The 20,992-nt window shown below is 45.8% G+C and overlaps 1 protein-coding gene across 1 annotated transcript in view; it reads left to right on the plus strand.

Moving 5' to 3' along the window:
- The window catches only part of FBXL7 (F-box and leucine rich repeat protein 7), a 104,772-nt gene extending 101,632 nt beyond the window's left edge, over positions 1-3,140 (plus strand). Inside the window, exon 3 of the mRNA XM_056854639.1 lies at positions 2,404-3,140. Coding sequence (XP_056710617.1) covers positions 2,404-3,140 — 737 coding nt within the window. The remainder of the gene's footprint in view (positions 1-2,403) is intronic.
- Positions 3,141-20,992: the final 17,852 nt, after the last annotated feature.

The following is a 20,992-nucleotide window of genomic DNA, read 5'->3' on the forward strand; positions in this document are numbered from 1 at the left end:
GATGCTGCCCAGTTACAGTGGCCAACCTCCAGGTATAAGCTGGAGATCTCCCACTATTACAGCTGATCTCCAGCTGACAGAGATCAGTTCCCCTGAAGAAATGGCCACTTTGGCAATTGGGCTCTATGGCATTGAAGTCCCTCCCCTCCCCAAACCCAGCCCTCCTCAGTCTCTGCCCCAAAAAACCTCCCGCTGGTGGTGAAGAGGGACCTGGCAACCCTATGCCTAGTTCAGAGAGGAAGCAGAAGTGTATTCTTCTTCGTTTTTTTGAGATATACTTTTTATTTTTGAAACAACATAAAACAAAACATACACGTTTTACATATTTATGACATTAATCACCTTTTTTGGGGGGGAGCAATTATATATCAGTCTATACTTTCTACTATTCTAGAAAATTATTTGTGAATATGGAATATAAACATGTCTTAAAAGGAGGGGGGAATCAAAATATTCTCATACCTTCTTGCAGGATACATGAATTAGAATATTTAATCATTATTGTTATATAATTTCACTTGTGTGTGCTGAGGTTTTCAATCAGCCCATATAGGAAATAATTAGCAATGCATAATTGTTCCACATATTTTATAGATCTAATAATAAATGCTTTAACCAACTCAAATATAGTTATGCAACTATACCATATAATACCCATATGATATAATTCTAAACAACTGTAACTGATCTGCTAGTCTAAAACCATAAAAAGGCCTGTTCCCATAATATCATGTACAGTGAATCGTTGAGATCAATTTATGCCTTCTGTAAGATTTCACATTATTTCATACAGCTTATCTTACTCGCATGTAATCATAATACAATTTCCAATTCTTTAAGTAGTCTTCCCTGGGTCTTTTGTTCACAGTATGAGAAGTGTATCCTTCCCTTTAAACCACTGGTTCCCAACCGGGGGTCCGTGGACCCCCAGGAGTCTGCGAGAACTAAATTAAGGTCCGTGAAACAAAGTTATAAACCCATAATAAATTAATATTTTCAATTAAAAGTTCTATTATAAAAATATATATTCAAATATTATTCTAAGTTTAATGTTTAACTAACAGTTATGATTAAAGTTTATTTTCAAATTCTCAGAATTTTTATTTTGAACCTTGGGGTCCCTGCCCCGAACAAAAAAGTCCTAGTGGTCCCTGGTCAAAAAAAAGGTTGGGAACCACTTCTTTAAACAGACCCTCTCGCAAACGATCAGCCTCCATAATACGGCTGATGCCATTTAGCAGCGAGCTCACAGCTTTGCAGCCACATACACTCACGTTGTTTTTACTTCAAATTTGAGTCAAAACAGAGGTGTACCAGTATGTTTCTTGCAACTCTGAAACTCCTTTAGTTTTCTGTACAAGCGAAATTGGGGCGGGGAACGTCGATTAAAAATTTGTAGGGCTACCGGGAGTTAGACAATAACACCATAGGTAGTAGATCTGGTGTGCAAGCCGCGAGATGTCTATCCTTGGCCTGGGTTACGAAGCTCATGGCACAGTTTGGCCGCTCGGGGTTTGACGGTTGAATCCATATAACACTTGACCCGCTGATGCGGGATATTTTCTATCTCCCCACAAAGGACAAAGTGGCTTTTCTCCTGGCTGATCAGTGCCAGTGTAGCACAGAGGAGGTAGCAGAGTTTCTTTTAGCTTTGTTTTAGCTGCTATGAGGATTCAAGGAACCAAGTGTAAATCCATTTGATTGTTGGCATTAACACATGAGCACATGAAGCTGCCTTATACTGAATCAGACCAACAAGGTTCATCAAAGTCAGTATTGTCTACAGTGGCTATTAGCATCTCTACGCAAGTGCCATCTTGATTTTATAATTGCTGTGGTTTTATGGCTGTTATGACAGATTAATGTATTTTAATATTGAAGTTCTATGGTTTTATGTGATATTAGATGTTGTTACCCACCCTGAGCCAGTGTGGTGTTGTGGTTAAGAGCAGTGGTTTGGAGAGGTGGACTCTGACTGGAGATCCGGGTTTGATTCCCCACTTCTGCACATGAGCAGCGGACGCTAATCTGGTGAACTGGGTTGGTTTCCCCACTCCTCCACATGAAGCCAGCTGGGTGACCTTGGGCTAGTCACAGTTCTCTCTGAACTCTCTCAACCCCACCTACCTCACAGGGTGTCTGTTGTGGGGAGGGGAAGGGAAGGTGATTGTAAGTTGGCTTGATTCTTCCTTAAGTGGTAGAGAAAGTCAGCATATAAAAATCAACTCTTCTTCTCTTCCTCCTCCTCCTCCTTCTTCTTCTTCATGCCTGACCAGGAATGAGGGCTGGCTGTAAATTTTAAAAATAAAATAAATAATAACATAGGAGGATATACATGGGGGACATAGGCCTAAAGTGGCAGAGCTGCAACTGGTTAACTGTTTTGGTTTCCCCCAAACGTAGGTTGCTCCAAAGTGACGTGCATCAGTTTGACACGGGAAGCCTCCATCAAACTCTCCCCTCTGCACGGGAAACAGATTTCCATCCGCTACCTGGACATGACGGACTGCTTTGTCCTCGAGGACGAAGGGCTTCACACCATCGCAGCCCACTGCACTCAGTTGACTCACCTCTACCTGCGCCGCTGCATCCGCATCACCGACGAAGGCCTCCGCTACCTGATGATCTACTGCATGTCCATTCGGGAACTGAGCGTGAGCGATTGCCGCTTTGTCAGTGATTTTGGCATGCGTGAAATCGCAAAGCTGGAGTCGCGCCTGCGGTACCTCAGCATCGCCCACTGTGGCCGCATCACTGACGTCGGTGTCCGATACATCACCAAGTACTGCGGCAAGCTGCGCTACCTCAACGCGCGGGGCTGTGAGGGCATCACGGACCACGGGGTGGAGTACCTTGCCAAAAATTGCACAAAACTCAAGTCCTTAGACATTGGGAAATGCCCCCTGGTCTCAGATGCCGGCTTGGAGTTTCTGGCTCTGAACTGCTTCAACTTGAAGCGACTGAGCTTGAAGTCGTGCGAAAGCATCACCGGACGGGGCCTTCAGATAGTAGCCGCCAACTGCTTTGACCTGCAGATGCTGAACGTTCAGGACTGTGAGATCTCTGTGGAAGCCCTGCGGTTCGTCAAACGGCACTGCAAACGCTGCATTATTGAACACACCAACCCTGCCTTTTTCTGAAGCGGAACCTCGCACTTATTGACAAAAGCAAAGTATTACAAAAAAAAAATATCTGTATGTCTGTGCACACACCATCCGTATACTGCAACTGTATCTTCCCTGTGCCAGAGGTGGGGTCTCCAAAACACCCATTAGTGGCCTTGCTCGAGTTTGCAAAATCCTGCCACCACTGATTATTTTATGAACATAACTCACTCACTGCTGTGGCTACTGAAGCTATGATAGTGGGATGTATGTAGAGTTCAGGAAACAAAAGGCAAGTAGCAGAAGCCCAAGTTTATTACTGGTTTCCAGTGTCATGGGCTATGATCCACCTAACTCTTGTTTGTGAAGAAGTCCCATTGAAGCCACTGGAAGAAGTAAGCCATCATTCAGTCACGTGTCTTTCAATGGAACTTAAGTGCAATGAGCATTAGGTGAATTGGGGCTCTGATGTTGTCATCTGAAATTTGTCTCAGATTTGTTTGGTATTTTCAATCCAAAATTACAATTTGGAGCAGAAGTACAACGCACCCACCCTCTCTGACCTTCCAACTGTCGTATTCATGCAGAGGATATGAAGATTAGCTTTTAGGCATAGCCTAGGTGTTGTATAGATCATGATGGGTAGCCGTGTTAGTCTGTCAATAGCAGTAGAAAAGAGCAAGAGTCCAGTAGCGCCTTAAAGACTAACACTATTCCTGGCAGGGGATGTGTCAGCATGTTTGTCTTATTACTAAAGGAATGGGAACATTATCAAGCAGTGAAAAATCTCACCCTTTCTAATAAAGATGTTTTAGTTTGGGGAACTGGTAAATATTTCGATTCCCAATCTAAGAGTGTTTTAAATTAAACCTTCTTCAGATACAGCTAGAATGTGATTCCATCTATCCTTAAGTAGAGAAGAGTGTGTGTCTGGTTCGCTTTTCCCTACTTAAGGACAGATGGACTCACATTCTAGCTGTATCTGAAGAAGTGAGCTGTGGCTCAGGAAAGCTCACACCCTGCCAGAAATGTTGTTAGTCTTTAAGGTGCTACTGGACTCTTTTTCTACTGCTAGGTGTTGTAGGTGACTGCTAAACAAAATGGCTACCACTGGTCTTTGCCACTCTAATGGGAGTCCACCTCTCTAACAGCGGTGCCATCAGCCGCCTTCTTTCAGATCAGGCCTTTGTAAGAAAGACGTCCTTTAGCGAGGTCAGCATCTCTACTGCCATCCTGTGCCTTGACACTGGTGCGTTGTGTCACTCTTGGCACACCATTCCACAACTCCACCCCTGCTCCATGGTTCATAACAAGGATGTGAATTCTGTGTCAGTTACTGGGCAGCCTGGTGCTAAAGATCTCGGCAATTCAGGGGCCAATGCATTTGTTACGATCGTGTGTCATGACTCCTGTCTCCTGCAATCCCACTGTGTCTTCTCCTCACCCCCTTGGGATTTTCTAGCCTTGCCTTTCCATCTAGTTTCATGGGAGGTCAACCTGTGGCCCAGGGAGCATAAGTGCCGTTGTGGCCTAGAGTAGAGTTGCCAACCTCCAGGTAGTAGCTGGAGATCTCCTGCTATTACAACTGTTCTCCAGCCAATAGAGATCGGTTCACCTGGAGAAAATGGCTGCATTGGCAATTGGACTCTATGGCATTGGAGTCCCTCCCTTCCCCAAACCCCGCCCTCAGGCTCCACCCCAAAAACCTCCTGTGAGTGGTAAAGAGGGACCTGGCAACTGTAGCCTAGAGTCGGGCCTGCATACCCACCTTGCTCTCCAACCCTCTTTCAGCTTCCTTAGTTGAGCATGTTAAAAGCAAACCATCTCAGACACAGGAATTTGTGTATGGCCCATAAGGGACAGCCAAGCGAAACCATGATTTTTCATGCTCGACTTGAGGCCCAGATGCTAAATAGTTTAGCTGTCATTGATCTTGCCTCTTATGTGGCTGGAGAAGGCTGACAGACATCTCCCTCCCCATCAAATGGGACAGTAGGTTTGTTTGTTTTGGTTACCACCAATTTGAGATCAGCTAGACCACTCTGATTTATATAATCCCAATTCTAACTCAAGGCCCAAAGGACTTGTCTGGGACTATTCTTTTCACTGGAAGTAGACATTGGCTGGAGTCCAAATGTGCCACTGAATAATAGGATACTTACTTCCGGGCAGTTGTGCTTAGGATTGCTCCCAGCCTGTACAAATCAAGTTGCAGTCAACTTATGGCAACCCCTTTGGGTTTTCAAGGCCAGAGACTTAACATAAGGACATAAGAAAGGCCCTGCTGGATCAGACCAAGGCGCTGGTGACTAAGAACAGGGATCCCAAAATTACAGCAATCATCTGCACTTTCTCAACCAGAGTTACTGTAATGCTTTGCCACTGAAATGAAGAAAAAGTCATATCAGATAAATCTTTTACGAAAGTAAAGGTGGACTCCTTGTGAGCATGTTCCCTGTACAAGGATGTGTGTTCATATGCTTTGGGGGCTTAGAACATAAGAAAGGCCCTGCTGGATCAGACCCAGGCCCATCAAGTCCAGCAGTCTGTTCACACAGTGGCCAACCAGGTGCCTCTAGGAAGCCCACAAAGAAGACGGCCGCAGCAGCATTACCCTGCCTGTATTCCACAGCACCACATATGATAGGCATATAATATAATACTTACAGAGGTGGTTTGCCATTGCCTGCCTCTGCACAGTGATCCTGAAGTTCCTTGGTGGTCTCCCATCCAAGTACTAACCAGGGCTGAACTAGCTTAGCTTCCAAGATCTGACAAGATCAGGCTAGCCTGGGATACCCAGGCAGGGTTGCCAACTTCCAGGTGGAGCCTGAAGATCTCCCAAAATTCCAACTGATCTTCAGACAACAAAGATCATTTCCCCCAGAAAAAAACGTCTGCTTTGGAGTGTGGACTCTATGACATTATACTCTGCTGATGGCCTGCCCCTCCCAAACCTTGCTCTCCCAAGCTCCATCCCCCAAATCTCCAGGATTCTCCCAACCAGTAGTTGGCAACCCTACATCCAGGTCAAGGCAAAGCAGAGGGTCCCAACAATTCTGCAGCAGTGGCCCCCACAAAATGACACAAAGGGGATCCCTGCTCGTTTTAATAGCTGGATTGGTTCTCCCTCCACGTAGAGGCGAGCACTTTCTGCTTGGCTCCAAGCATGAAACATTCTAGGCAGACCTTGAAATGAGACCAGTGGGAGAAAAAACAAGGTTAAGAGTGAACACACCCATCATGTTTTTTTCACAGTCTAGCAAGGCTATATGAATTCTGAGGTTTATTAGGACTTTTAAGAGAAATTCCTTCATAACTCTTGAGCAATAAGGACGTGTTCTGATATACCCTAAGGGCTTTACGACAAGGTTCCTTATCACTTTCGGCCCCGTTTCTTTTCTCTCCCCCTCCCCCACTGCCCTCTGTTCAGAGCTTGCCTCTCTGAAACCTGTGGAATCTGTGCAGTTTCTTTGTGAATATCCCCCCCCCCAAAAAAAAGAGAAAGGAGGACAGAGCCATCTCTGTTCACAATCAAGATTGCCAAGTTGGGATTTCTGCCTCATGCACTTTTTTTACAGCCTGAGTTGGGAACCCCTTCTCCTTTGAAAAACTCGCCTTTAGTTGTACCAACTGCATTTCCTCCAGATGTTTCAGTGAAGACAACATCTGTTTGATAATGAACATCATTTAAGAAAGCCTGGCCATTTCTTAGTTTGTCAGACACAGCTGTCCAATAGTGTGAGGTTGTTGAAGCACAGTAGATACCTCCTTATCCTGTTAAACTAGGGAACATACAAAATATTACAATTGTCAGAAATTTAAAACGGGATTCCTGTTTGTTTGTTGTTAACCTGACCCATGGAAAGACCAAAGAATCAGAAATTTGGACAAATGGGAACATTATTGAGTCACTGAGGGTCCTTTCAAGAACATATTTTTCTGTTAAGCTGCAACCATGAAGTTCTCATCATAATAATACCTTCTGGAAACAGCAACAGCTATCAAATGTGTGTTTCTCAAAGGCATGGATACCCAGTACTATCACATTTTAAATGACTTAGCGCATCTGAGATTTTCCAGATGGTAAAGCATTTGACCTATAAGGTCATAGCCTCGGGCAGCAGAGATTTGGGATGCTCTATGTTGTCATTAAAGAAAACAAACTGAAATGATAGACCAATAGTTATCGTTTTTGCACAAGTACAATCATAAAGGGCAGTACTCTTTGGAGACACTCATTCATCAACACAATCGCCCCTCTTCAGGTGAGGAGTACTCTGGCATTGTGAACAAGCGGCATTCACACAGTTGGCTCTCATTACCAAGCTGGTGTGTTTAAAAGCATGACTAAAGAACACCTGCATCATTAGAAATTGAATCATAGCACTGTCAGCCTCTGAACACAAGCGGGTTAACATATGCCCTTGTACATACTGCCCTTGTACAACTCTATGGTGAGACCACACTTGGAATGCTGTGTACGGTTCTGGTCACCACACCTAAAAAACGATATTGCCGAGGTTGAGAAGGTGCAGAAAAGAGAAACCAAAATGATCAGAGGGCTAGAGCAACTGCCCTATGAGGAGCGGTTAAAGCGCTTAAGGCTGTTTAGTTGGAGAACTTTTCTGTCTGACCTCTATTCTTTGTGTATGATCATTTCACACACACTTTGCCTCTTGGCTGTCACTTCCTCCATTGATGTCGGACAGGCGTTCACAGTCCTTCAGTATGAATACCCCTGTGTCCAAAGAGACTGCATCTTCAGGCAAACTCTCCTATATGCAGTTGACAACTGGCTTATGTTAGAAGGCTCAGGTGCTTGAAACACCTCTTGTAGGACGATCTGGGAAGGGAAGCATCTTGTCTCATTTTCATACATATAATAGTTGCATCATCTCCAAATGACAATTTTAATAATAGCCTTGGGAACTTTCTCCAGCCTAAATAGCTGAATGAAGAGCCACTTAAGTTGGAGGATGGCTTCTTAGCCAGAACGAAGGCTTTGGATTTTGCTCAGCAAATGGATAGGATGCAGGCCACTGGGATCACTAGGGTTGCCAGCTCCAGGTTGGGAAATACCTGGAGATTTTGGGGATGGAGCCTGAGGAGGGTGGGGTTTGTGGAGGGGAGGGACTTCAATGGGGTATAATGCCATAGAGTTCATCTTCCAAAAAGGCCAGGTGAACTGGCCTCTGTTGCCTGGAGATCAGTTATAATAGCAGGAGATCTCCAGCCACTACCAGGAGGTTGGCAATCCTAGGGATCACAGATACAGAGCAAAAATCCACGTGTTAAGGAAAATACATAATCATCAGTTATTGTGGTAATTCTCCTATGGAGCACAGCCAACCCACAATTGATAGGGTTGCCCACCTCCAGGTACTAGCTGGAGAGCTCCTGCTATTATAACTGATCCAATAGAGATAAGTTCACCTGGAGAAAATGGCCGCTTTGGCAATTGGACTCTATGGCATTGAAGTCCCTCCCCAAACCCCACCCTCCTCAGGCTCTGCCCCAAAAACCTCCTGCCGGTGGCGAAGAGGGACCTGGCAACCCTTACAACTGAGCACCTCTGCATCCCATAAATTGCAATGCAAATGTTAAAGGATGTGCTTAAATCCCTTCTACTGATGCAAATAGCCCTTAAAAAGTATTTCCTCGCAAAGAGAATTCATTTTGGTAAATATCATACAAGCTATCCCACTTCTGTCTACTGTGCATATGTCCTTTCCTAACTATAAATGTGTGTCACATTTTCACATGCCCATTCTTTGGATAAGATCCTAATTTCTCTTGCAAGGGCACATTAGTTAAATATTTTTCTATTTTTGTCTACAAATTGAACATCTCTGTCCAAGAAAGACAAAGGCCTGAGGTCTCCTTAAAGCAAGTCCTTCTGGGAAGCAGTACTTTGTTGTACCTTCTAACATCTATTTTAATTTCTTCTCTCTTTCCAATAAGAGGACGCAGTGTTATCCCTGCCAACTATTCTCTGTACTATCCTCAGCTCACTGTAAGGGAGATTTACACTTGGGCTGTGTCCCAAGCAGAATGTTGTTGGGATCTAAACTGGGCCTTTTGAACTCACTTTAGGTTGATTTAAGTAGCGGGTTGTTTGGTTTTTAAGCAAATTGGTATTTTTCTGGCTGTGCTACATGGATAAAATTACTCGGTTCCAAACACTTGGCTTGTACTGTGTGACTCACTATAAGGCCTTAATTTTACTACTACCATGAAATAAAGCAATATATTGGTATTATGGCTTGACTTAGTCAATGTGTATGGAACAGTGGAATATATACACACACACACACACATTTGAAGCTGATAGCACTATTTTAAGTTCTTCTGATAGCTGGTTTGATCTTGAGTGGATAGGGCTGCCAGCCCCAAGTTGGGAAAAATCTGGAGATTTGGAGGGTGGAGCCTGAAGAGGGTGGGGTTTGGGGAGGGGAGGGACTTCAATGAGATATAATGCCATGGAGTCCACCTTCCAAAGCAGCCATTTTCTCTTCAGGCGAACTGATTGCCTAGAGGTCAGTTGTAATTCCAGGAGATCTCCAGTCATCACCTGGAGGTTGGCAACCCTATAAGTGGAAGAAAATAGGGTGATGGGGTGGAGCTTACAGTGTATTCCAAGTATTTTTTGAAAGGGACCATTGGGTTCTTGGCCCATCCTGGTTGACCTGAAACCCTTCCAAACTTGAGTGGAGCTAGAATGTCACAAACTTGTGGGAAAATCCTAACACACCTAGACACAACACTAATCCCAACACTCTTGGTATTAGAATTATATTCGTACGGTCAGCGGCTGCATTTTTACGGTTGGTTTTGCCTGCAGATATTTGCACATTATGAAATATGAAACAGTGTGTGAAAGACTGCCTGCATCCAAACCACAAGACCAACATATGAAGAAAGATTTATCACTTAACTTGGCCTGGTTCCTAAAGGGCCCTACTTTTATCTGAACTACTTTTGTCATGTAGATTTGTCATGTAAAATTTCTCGTCATTAATTCAGTAGTCTTCACGAATGGCAGGCCTGGAACTCTGTTAAACCTCAGCTTCTAACATGGGGCTGTATTTCATTTTTTTACTGCACAGGTCTCATCCTCTTTCCTTTCCCCCTCCATTTTTCTCCTTCAAAAGGTGAAAAAACAAAAGGAAACAACATAAGAACATATATAAGAAAGGCCATGCTGGATCAGACCCAGGCCCATCAAGTCCAGCAGTCTGTTCACACAGTGGCCAGCCAGGTGCCTCTAGGAAGCCCACAAACAAGACGAGTGCAGCAGCACCATCCTGCCTGTGCTCCACTGCACCCAAGATAATGGGCACGCTCCTCTGATACTAGAGAGAATAGGTATGCAGCATGACTAGTATCCATTTTGACTGGTAGCCATGGATAGCCCTCTCCTCCATGAACATGTCCACTCTCCTCTTAAAGCCTTCCAAGTTGGCAGCCACCACCACATCCTGGGGCAGGGAGTTCCACAATTTAACATTAGGTGCTCACACTTTCTGTTCTTCCTGGTCCAAAATATACTTCTAATACTGAGTGGGCAGGCAGTTTTAAATTTTGTCAGTATTTTCCCATTGGTCGGGTGTCTCTGTGGTTTTTCAAATATATTAAATAATTTTCGTGACATTTACTGAGGTGGTAATTAAAGAAATTTCAGTTTCTAAATGCTTTGTGGGGAAAGGCCCACATTTTGGCAAGCAGATACTGTTCAATAACTAAGCAGTTATAGATCAGCAGCTTCTTTGGTGTGCCAGGTCTGATCTCGACATAAATACCAGATGATCAGTTCTTGAAGCAACCCCCAGACCTTAGCTGTGTGAAACTGGAAGTGGTGATCTGTGTAAATTATGGGAAGTCAGGGGTCCCCAACATGGTGCCTGCAGGTACCACGGTGCCCACCAACATCTTTCCTGGCACCCACCAAATGTTTTTAGAAAGTGGCCTAGGGTCACCAACCTCCAGGTATTAGCTGGAGATCTCCCGCTATTACAACTGGTCTCCGGCCGATAGAGATCAGTTCCCCTGGAGAAAATGGCTGCTTTGGCAATTGGACTCTATGGCATTGAAGTCCCTTCCCAAATCCTGCCCTCCTGAGGCTCCGCCCCAAAATCTCCAGGTATTTCTCAACCCGGAGCTGGCAACCTTAGGCTGGGGCCAGGTGGGGCTTTTCCTCAGCAAGGCTTCTGGCTGCCCATTGGAGATTTGATCGGCTATTCGGGTTTTTTAAATGGTTGCTTTGGCAGCAGCTGTCACCACAGGACAAGGATGTTGACTGTGTGAAGGGAGGAAAGCTGTGGCAGCCATTTGGTGCCTTGCTGCTTTGTGGCTCACTGTCAGAATCCCAAAGGCACCCGCCGGCTCAAAAAGGTTGGGGACCCCGCAGGATGTCGTAATTGCAGAGGCAGTGGATTCCCCACCAATGCATGGGCATCAACAGGCCAAGGGCTGTGCCGTTACACTAGTAAGTTTTCAGTGTGCAACACCAATTTTTGCAGAGCAGTCCGCCATATCGTACCACCCCTTTTTTTCCTGCTGAAAGCTGGCCTTGCCTCACGGATTATCAGGAGATTGATGGAGTTCCCAAATCAAACTGGAAACCAAGAGGGAGAGTGTTACAGTAGTAGGGTTGCCAACCTCCGGGTAGTAACAAATCAAACAAATAAAGGCATCACTATGCTTGTACCTAAATAGGTTTGGAAATCAGCACAGTCAAGATACAAAATTACAAAATTATTAGTAGTGATTAGGACAAATTACAACAAGTGCTATACAACAGTTACTTATCCTACTACTATAATACATAAAATTCAATGTCAACCATTCAGGTGTAATACATAAAATTCACTCAATGTCAACCATTCAGGTGTATACATAAAATTCACTCAATGGTTGACATTGAGTGAATTTTATGTATTATAGTAGTAGGATAAGTAACTGTTGTATAGCACTTGTTGTAATTTGTCCTAATCACTAATAATAATTTTGTACCTTGACTGTGCTGATTTCCAAACCTCCGGGTGGTAGCTGGTGATCTCCCACTATTACAACTGATCTCCAGCCAATAGAGATCAGCTCCCCTGGAGAAAATGGCTGCTTTGGCAATTGGACTCTATGGCATTGAAGTCCCTCCCCTCCCCAAACCCCGCCCTCCTCCGCCTCCGCCCCTAAAACCTCCCACCAGTGGCAAAGAGGGACCTGGCAACCCTGTACAGTAGCATTTTCTTCTCTATGCTCATTCCCACACTCTGTATCCAAACTTTTCCCTGAGCTCCAAAGCCATCTCTAATTAGTAGTAGCCAAGTCAATAGGTGCCCACACCTGGATAGGCAAAGCTGGCCTAATCTTGCCAGATTTTGGAGGCTAAACAAGGTTGGGCCTGGTTCGTATTTGGATGGGAGACAACCAAGGAACACCAGGGATGCTACGCAGAGGTAGGTGATGACAAACCACTTCTGAATGCCTCTTGCCTTGAAAACCCTCTGAGGTTGCTATAAGTTGTCTGTGACTTGACAGCAGTTTCTACCACCAAGTCAGCAAGTGTGGACAATAGCACCTCATCCAGAAGAAGAAGAAGAAGTAGAGTTGGTTTTTATATGCCGACTTTCTCTACCACTTAAGGGAGAATCAAACCGGCTTACCATCGCCTTCCCCTCCCCACAACAGACACCCTGTGAGGTAGGTGGGGCTGAGAGAGTGTGACTAGCCCAAGGTCACCGAGCTGGCTTCATGTGGAGGAGTGGGGAATCAAACCCAGTTCCCCAGATCAGAGAAGGAGGGGTGTTTCTCCTAGCCCTTCGATGTTCCTCCAGCTTGGATTTTTCATCCCTGGAATACCCAAGGCATCTCAAAGTCTGAGATATACCCATTAAGCCTGAAACACGCCTCATCTCTATTTTAAGAAAGTTAGAGACTGCAAGCTTCTGAGGTTTGCCAAGATGGCTGGAGACATCTTTCCAGCAAAAAATAAGCAAAAACTCAACAGCTTGTTCTTATTATGTTGGGTTGGTTCTATTTTTTTTTAATAGTATTACACAACTGTTGTTTCTGTATCGATGTACCAGATACCAGCACAGCTACCTACAATGTTAATAACAAGATGGACTTCACTGGCTTACCACCGAAAGTTGCTGGAGGTTGAGGCCGTGGATATCCTTCGTTGAAGGCACTGTTATTCACCGTAGCAGAATTCCTGTAGCAGCTGATTACGTGAACCTAGCACACCGGCCCGATTCTTTATGTTGCAACCAGCTGCTTTGTTAAACAAGAGCTCCCTCCAAAGGAAAGTTTTAAAATCCTTTCCACCCGAAAAAGGCTATTGGAAGACAACGGTCTCTTATGCGTGGCTGTTTCCCTCGCCGTCACCCCTCCAACAACTTTGGGTCTTTGTGTTGGCTATGCATGCCGTTTCTGACCATCAGAGGTCGCCTTGCTCTCCCCCTGCATTTCCCCTTGTTTTGTCTGCATTTTCAAATTTGAGATAAATTGTTACATTTGAAATAAATAGTTAAATTGGGGAACACCCCAGGATGTGGTGATGGCTGCCAACTTGGAAGCCTTTAAGAAGGTAGTGGACATGTTCATGGAGGACAGGGGTATTCATGGCTACTAGTAAAAATGGATACTAGTCATGATGCATGCCTATTCTCTCCAGGATCAGAGAAGCATGCCCGTCATATGAGGTGCTGTGGAACACAGGCAGGATGGTGCTGCTGCAGTCGTCTTGCTTGTGGGCTTCCTAGAGGCACCTGGTTGGCCACCGTGTGAACAGATTGCTGGACTTGATGAACATTGGTCTGATCCAGCAGGGCTCTTCTTATATTCTTATGAGATAAAACAGGTCTCTGAGAATGCAGGCAAAACGCGGGGAAAGGCAGGGGGAGAGCGAGGCAACCTCTGACAGTCGGAAACGTCATGCATAATCAACACAAAGACCAGAAGTCATTGGACGGGTAATGGCGAGGGAAACAGCCATGCATTAAAGACCTATGAGGCCTAGCAATAGGTCCCAAGCATGCCTCAGTTTTCTGAGGCAACCATGCAAATCAATCATGCCATGGAAGTAGGGCTGCCAACCTCCAGGTACTAGCTGGAGATCTCCTGCTATTACAACTGATCTCCAGCCAATAGAGATCAGTTTCCCCTGGAGAAAATGACTGTTGGCCATGACAGATTCGGTGAGTTTTCCTGGATATGTATCTACTTAAATTGAGAATAAAAAGTTAGCCATTAAAAAAATAATAATCCTGACATCACATTGAGAGCCAGTGTGTGATAGTGGTTAAGAGTGCCAGATTAGTATCTGGGAGACCTATATTAGTTTTGTTTGCCTTCATTAATTTTGGGGTTGCGGGGAGCTTAGCTTACCAGGCAGGTTGTTAAAAACCACCACCCCCTTTTTCCCCCGCCTCGACTCTCATGTCCTGTAAGGGGCGGTGAGCTTAAGCGGATGCTGTGAGGGAGGGCATCTTGGCCATCTTCTAGGCATGGAATAAGGGTTACTGGGAATGCTGGGGAGTAGTTGCGAATTTCCTGCATTGTGCAGGGGCTGGAGTGGATGACCGTGGTGGCCCCTTCCAACTATACTTTTCTATGATCCTCTACACGAGCAGCTGATTGTGAGCCAGTTTGATTCTCCCTTAGGTGGTAGAGAAAGCCGGCATTTGAACAAACAAAACCCACAGAAAAAGAGAAGAAACTCTCTGCTTCGCTTCATTATTTCACTCTGGTGCTCTCATTCATAGCAAGGGAATTGTAAGTGGTTTACTTTGCTGTGAGCACGGGTTTGTTTGATTTTGCTGTGACCTATTAACTGAACTGGGATTGATGAACCAAAAGGGAGAGAATGCTGTGCTGCATTTGCTGACCTGAGAATTGATAAACTAGAAGGGGGCGGAGCCACTTTTCCGTAACCTGTTTTAGCCAGTCACATTCCCTTCATGGGATGATTTGGCTTGATAAGAGCAGTTAATTGTTGTCTCTGGTCCTTTGCTATTTTGGCTAGGGGCCATGCCTCCAAATCTGTCCAAAATGCCCAAATGATGGGGTGCGCCCCCACCCCTTGCGGCTGAGGGAAGAAAAGGACCCCCCCCCCAGGCAAAAAGTCCTGATCTGGAGAGGCAGCTACTTCAGGCGGGCCGGCGCGCACTGCACATGAGTCGGAGTACGTGCCCTTGCCAGGAACCCCTTAAGGACTTCCTTAGCTGAGCATTGGACAGCAGCTGTGTTTTAGGGGCTTATCCCAAACTCTGGCATGCCTGGCCGCCAGGATAGATACATTAGAGACCCTGCAGGCGATGCTCCCATCTACCACCAGGGAGTCAGGTAACGCCCCATCATACATCGGGGTGACATTGGATGGCAGCGGCCTATGTGCCGGGTTTACCAGCATTGGCAGCAAGAAAGGGAAACATGTGGGGCTACGGCCATGAGGCAGCATAGTTTCCTAGTTGAGCCTCCACCTCAGGACAGAGGCAGTGGCCTATAAGGATGCCAATCCATCTGGTATTTACCTTTGCCCAGAGGAGACTAGGTAGATGTTTTTACCCTATTGGAATCAGATTCTTGCCCAAGTAAGAACAGGGGTAAGGTAAAGGGCGGGGTGCCTCACTAGTCACATGAGCAATGGCTGCGTGCAAGAGAGCTGCAGGTGACTCGGAGACTATGGACTACAAGGAAGCATTTAGTGCAAGGGTTTCATGTGGGGAGTGCACCTGGTGGGACCTTTTAATGGGATAAGCCTTTGTGGGTTGGCTCATGGTTCAAGGGCAATGCGTATACTGGCGGGGGTGGCAGTGGGGGGTGGACCAGTTGGGAGAGTTTTCTGGAATATAACCAGGGCAGGCGTCATCGCACTTGTGGCAGGTAAGGGCATGACTGTGTTAATTGCCTCGGCTGCCACCCTATCAATGCCCCCCTCGTTGCTTTGGGGGTGGGTCCCCCCACTTCCAAGTGATAGCACAAAATAGGGCATATTGGGCACCACTGCAGCAGGTTTCACCAGTTTCACTACATAATTCAGTTGTGGCTGCGGCTGGTTTTTTCCGTATTCCCCACCCTGTGCATCTTGTACTGACCCCCCTCCTTGTTTTAGACTCAACGGATTGTGGTATGTTCATAAGGCCACGCCTGTGGGCATCTCCGTTTTACAGGCTGCCCGGAAGGCCTTTAACATGTTCTATGAAGGAGTGTGTAAAACATGGGTCACGCACCTCAGTGTCAGTAAATATTGCTGGACTTATTCAAAGCCTATCTTCTATAGTTCGGCAAACCTCAGGCATCTGTGATACTGGTGGATGCATTACGGCTTTCAGGTCCTGGACTTCCAAATGTTGGCACCACCACTTAGGGGGCGGCTTTGAAGGTAGATGACATGGCAACGTAACTTATTGGTTCTCCTTCCCTCTACATTGCCGAACTTTTGGGTAACCCTCATGGGTGTGGTACCCTATGGCTCCTGTGGATTGCAGACATATGTCCTACTGTATTACCCCTGGGGTTCCTCAGTCACCTACACCATTCCTGCTAATTTTGTTCAGTGTGTTATGCATCCTTCCACCACATGGTTAGTGAGCTATGGTCCTATGGGGGTGGGTGCCCTATTCGGCACATGAGGCATGAATCTGCCCACTGGTTCTGTTGGGAACCTAAGGGTTCATTGGTTTGGAGCTTTAGGCTCCACAGATGGTGGTGTGTTGATAAGGCGATAAATATGGGCCTTGATATCTTGTGCCAGCTTCGGCATTGTCCTTGGATGGTCTTTTAAGACAAGCACACACAACTCTTTCCCATCATGTACCCTTCTGATTTCTTTCCTGGACTGTAGGTGGTGCAGCATTCTGCCACAGTGAATACTGCCACCACTGTTGCAGCCTCTGTGCCGACTGTTTATGGGACCAGCGCTAAATGCAAGAAGCATCTGCTAACATTTTCTCTCGTTTCAGCTCTAAGTTGGAGAAGGGTCTGGACCCCTTGTGTGCGGCCTTGGGTCCCAGTACCGTATGGTTGCAGCTTTCCAGGCGGCTCCCAGTGACTTACTGATTGCACAGTGCTCCTTTCTCATATGCCCAGGGTAACACCGACCACCATTTTGGGGTCAGGAAGGAATTTCCCCTACAGGCCAGATTGGCTATTGGCCCTGTGGGTTTTTGCCTTCCTCTAGGCAGTGGGCAGGGGTCACTTGGTGGAAAACCCAGGAATCGGTTTTGGAGTGGGGCTGCTTCTCCAGGTGATATGTGCGGCAAGCAGTCGTGTGTGGAGACGCCGCTTGGACATTCCTCATGGCAGGCTGAACCACTGTCCCGAGGGTGGGACCTGGCTGACTGGGAGCAAGAATTTGGGCTCCGTGCTATTAAGGACTCTCCCTTTGTTGGTCACTGCAGTCGAAGCGTTGGCGGGAGCGGGGCGGCAGCCCTGCTCTTTGGCGGTTTTTGGCATGGGGACTGATCCAGCTGGGAAGAGGTGCCTTTCCTTCCCGTTTTGGGGACCCCCATAAGGTGGTCTTGGGATGGAGTACATCATTGTCGCCCAACTTGGGGGCTGGTTTTGGGTGCTCCACTCCCAGGTGGCATTGGCTTCACACAGAGATTGCTGTCCGGGTGGGGCCACTGAAGCACCACTCCGGTGCTATCCCAACATGTGGTTTGGGTCGTTTGTCATTCGATGTATCGAAAGCATCGATAATGTGGCCATTCGATCTCTGGATCCGCCCCCATGCTCCGCCAATGCTCCATCTGTTGTAATCAATAAAGCTGTGGCCAATTTTTCCCAAAGCAACAATTTGTCTGTGTGTTTATTTGGTTACCCTTCCCCGTGGAGCCGTTTGCCCATGGGGCAGCAACAATTTTGCTCGATCTATCAGTGTTATGGTCAGTGGCGGACCTACATTTTTGGGACCCTGAAGCTTGAACTGCTATGGGGGCACCCTTCACAACCAGCAACAAATAGGGCCATATCCAACAAGGTCCAAAGGGCCTTGATGCCCTTGCAAGGACCTCGAGGCCCAAATGGCGGAGAACAGGGTGGTGGGGTAGAGCCCTTGAAAATGAGCCATACAGTGAGCCCCTTCCCACCAGCAATGAGGTCTGGGTAATGGCTGTTATCTTCTTCAGTGGGGTTGTTCTATGCCAGATAGGGTTGCCAGGTCCCTTCTATGCCACCGGCAGGAGGCTTTTTTGGGCGGAACCTGAGGAGGGCAGGGTTTGGGGAGGGACTTCAATGCCATAGAGTCCAATGGCCAAAGCAGCCATTTTCTCCAGGGGAACTGATCTCTATCGGCTGGAGGTCAGTTGTAATAGAGGCGAAAATCTGATTTTTTGGTGTTAAAATGCACAAGCAAGACGAATGCAGCCTAAATTAAGAATTCAGTTGTCTACTCATGGTTCCCATTGGCTCTAGCCTAAGGGCTGAGCTATAGAACTATTAATCCATGCACCAATGAAGATTTGAGGATCCAGCTGCTAAAATGTAGGCTATGACTAGATTCTGGCGAGCTCAGCGAGCCCATACAGCTGAGGGTTCGGGTGCTGCAAGCCCCCAAGAAAATTGTGAAATTTGACCAATTACAGGGACATTTTGAGGCCATATGAAATGGGTATTAGAGCATATTCTAAGGTCAATATTAAGTACTTCAACCCATTGGCTTATGATCTATCACTACAATAGTCTTATTTTAATAAAACTTAAAAAAAAGCTCCCATCAATTTTGTTGAAAAATTCACTCATTTTAAAAAGAAATTGTTTCAGGGCCCCTCCGGTATTAGGCCCCCTGAAGCGTAAGCTTCATTAGTTTCATAGTAGATCCACCACTGGTTATGCTACTGTAGACAATTGGGGAGCCAGACAACAGGGAAGCCTTTTGGGTGGAAATGTGGGACATTTATGCACTGGAGGTTTTGCCTTGGATTTGCCGCTCAATAGATGCAAATTTTCCTCATCTGAATTCTCAAAACAAGCCCCCCGTGCAGAATTCTACGGCATAAATGGCCGGAGAGTTCTTCCAGGGTGTCGGTTGTGATCTCTCTTCCTTAAATGCGACTATTTGTTTTCGCTATTCAACATGTGATAAAAGATATTGTAAGGCCCTTGTGATAGTAACTGGCCATTGTCTGACAAATGTTTTAAGATTTACATTCAGGTAATTTAAATGCTCTTACATAACTAGCTCCTCTTTTTGCATGCACCATGGGATGTACCCCATGCTGGGAAAGCCTTATAAAACGCATGCAGATTGTATGTGAATTACTGCCTTTTATCCAGGAAGGCTAAATCACACTGCACGCATGCAGGTCTGAATTTTGACTTGGCAATATGTAAAGTGCCAGCTTATGTTCTTCAAAGCTCAGATTCAGCATGTGTGGTGTACTTTTGGTGTCTTTAAAGACTATAATCTATAGGGTTGCCAACCTCCAGGTGATGGCTGGAGATCTCCCACTATTACAACTGATCTATTCTTTGTTTTCTGCTCAAGCCTATGGCTGTATGAGCAGTAGACAGACAGACAGACAGACAGACAGACAGAGAGAGAACTGATCTCCAGGCAACAGAGATCAGTTCCCCTGGAGAAAATGGCTGCTTTGGCAATTGGGCTCTATAGCATTGAAGTCCCTCCCCTCCCCAAACCCCGCCCTCCTCAGGCTCCACCCCCAAAATCTCCAGGTATTTCCCAACCCAGAGCTGGCAACCCTAATAATCTATATGCTGAGGACTATCAGCCCCAGCTCTGTGTAGACTTTCTGAGCACAATGACGCATACATTGCCCAATGTTTGGTCTGAAAAATGCTGCCGTGATGAAGTTCTTACACCACTTCAAGGCCAGGGATCTCAAAGCCTTGCCTCAGGTCTTTGAAATCAATGGGCCTACTTTTGCATAGGATCAAGAAAACCAGGCTATTTTGGTGTCTCTATCCTGTTTATAAAATAAGCTCAAGATGTTACTCAGTTTGGCTTTCCCAAATCTGATTGTCCAGCTCATTCTGCTTATTCTACGTAACAAACCACATCCATATGGGAGCACCTTTGTTAGAGCTCATCATGGTCAAAGAGGGGGAAAAAGAAGACTTTGCTACAGAGGTGGATAGACTTTGGGGGTTTTCTTCTCGGCTTAGTTCTGCATCATTAAAGTATCTTGAATGAGCAAATACAGCAGAAAATGAAACAGAGAAGGAGAGAATTAGTATGAAAGTGGAAAACGTATCAGTCAGTGTGATTGAATTTAATTCTCGTTAAAGGGAGAAACAAATCATTCTGGTGAAATGCTTGTGTACTACCGGTAGTCTAAAGCCCTGAACACAATTCTGGAAATCTACCTCCCTCCTACAATGACATATTTGAAGGCTGAATTTCCCCTCTCCTGAAGTTTATATTTAAAGGCTCATTTCCCCTTTCCTGCTCACTGATCTGGCAAAACAAAATAACTTTTGATCTATCGTGTCTATATTATTAATGTGTATATATAACAGTATTTTACAGCACCATCCTCAGCAGTTACACGCTTCTAAGACCAGTGACTTCAGTCAATTTAGAAGGGAATAACTGTTTAGGACTGCACTGCATGCCATTGTGATGGAATGGGACTTCTGCATCTTCACAGATATATTAAAACATCCTCATTCTAGCAAAATTCTTTCCTTTTCACCTCTCAGCTCTGAGCTCAGGTCTTTCATAACTCTTAAACTTTATGCCATTTTTCAGGATAACTGCTGTACAAGCCCTTCATCCTGCCTGGATCCCCAATAATCTGTATTTTATTTCCAGCCCAAACAGAAGGCTATACCTCTACCCAAACGGAAGTAGAGAAAGCAGTTTGGCAAACTGGACAGACACCATCTAATGAATCTCATTTGCCATGTCTGGAAGATAATAG

This window comes from Euleptes europaea, chromosome 8 (assembly GCF_029931775.1).
Source record: "Euleptes europaea isolate rEulEur1 chromosome 8, rEulEur1.hap1, whole genome shotgun sequence".
In the NCBI taxonomy this organism is placed as follows: domain Eukaryota; kingdom Metazoa; phylum Chordata; class Lepidosauria; order Squamata; family Sphaerodactylidae; genus Euleptes; species Euleptes europaea.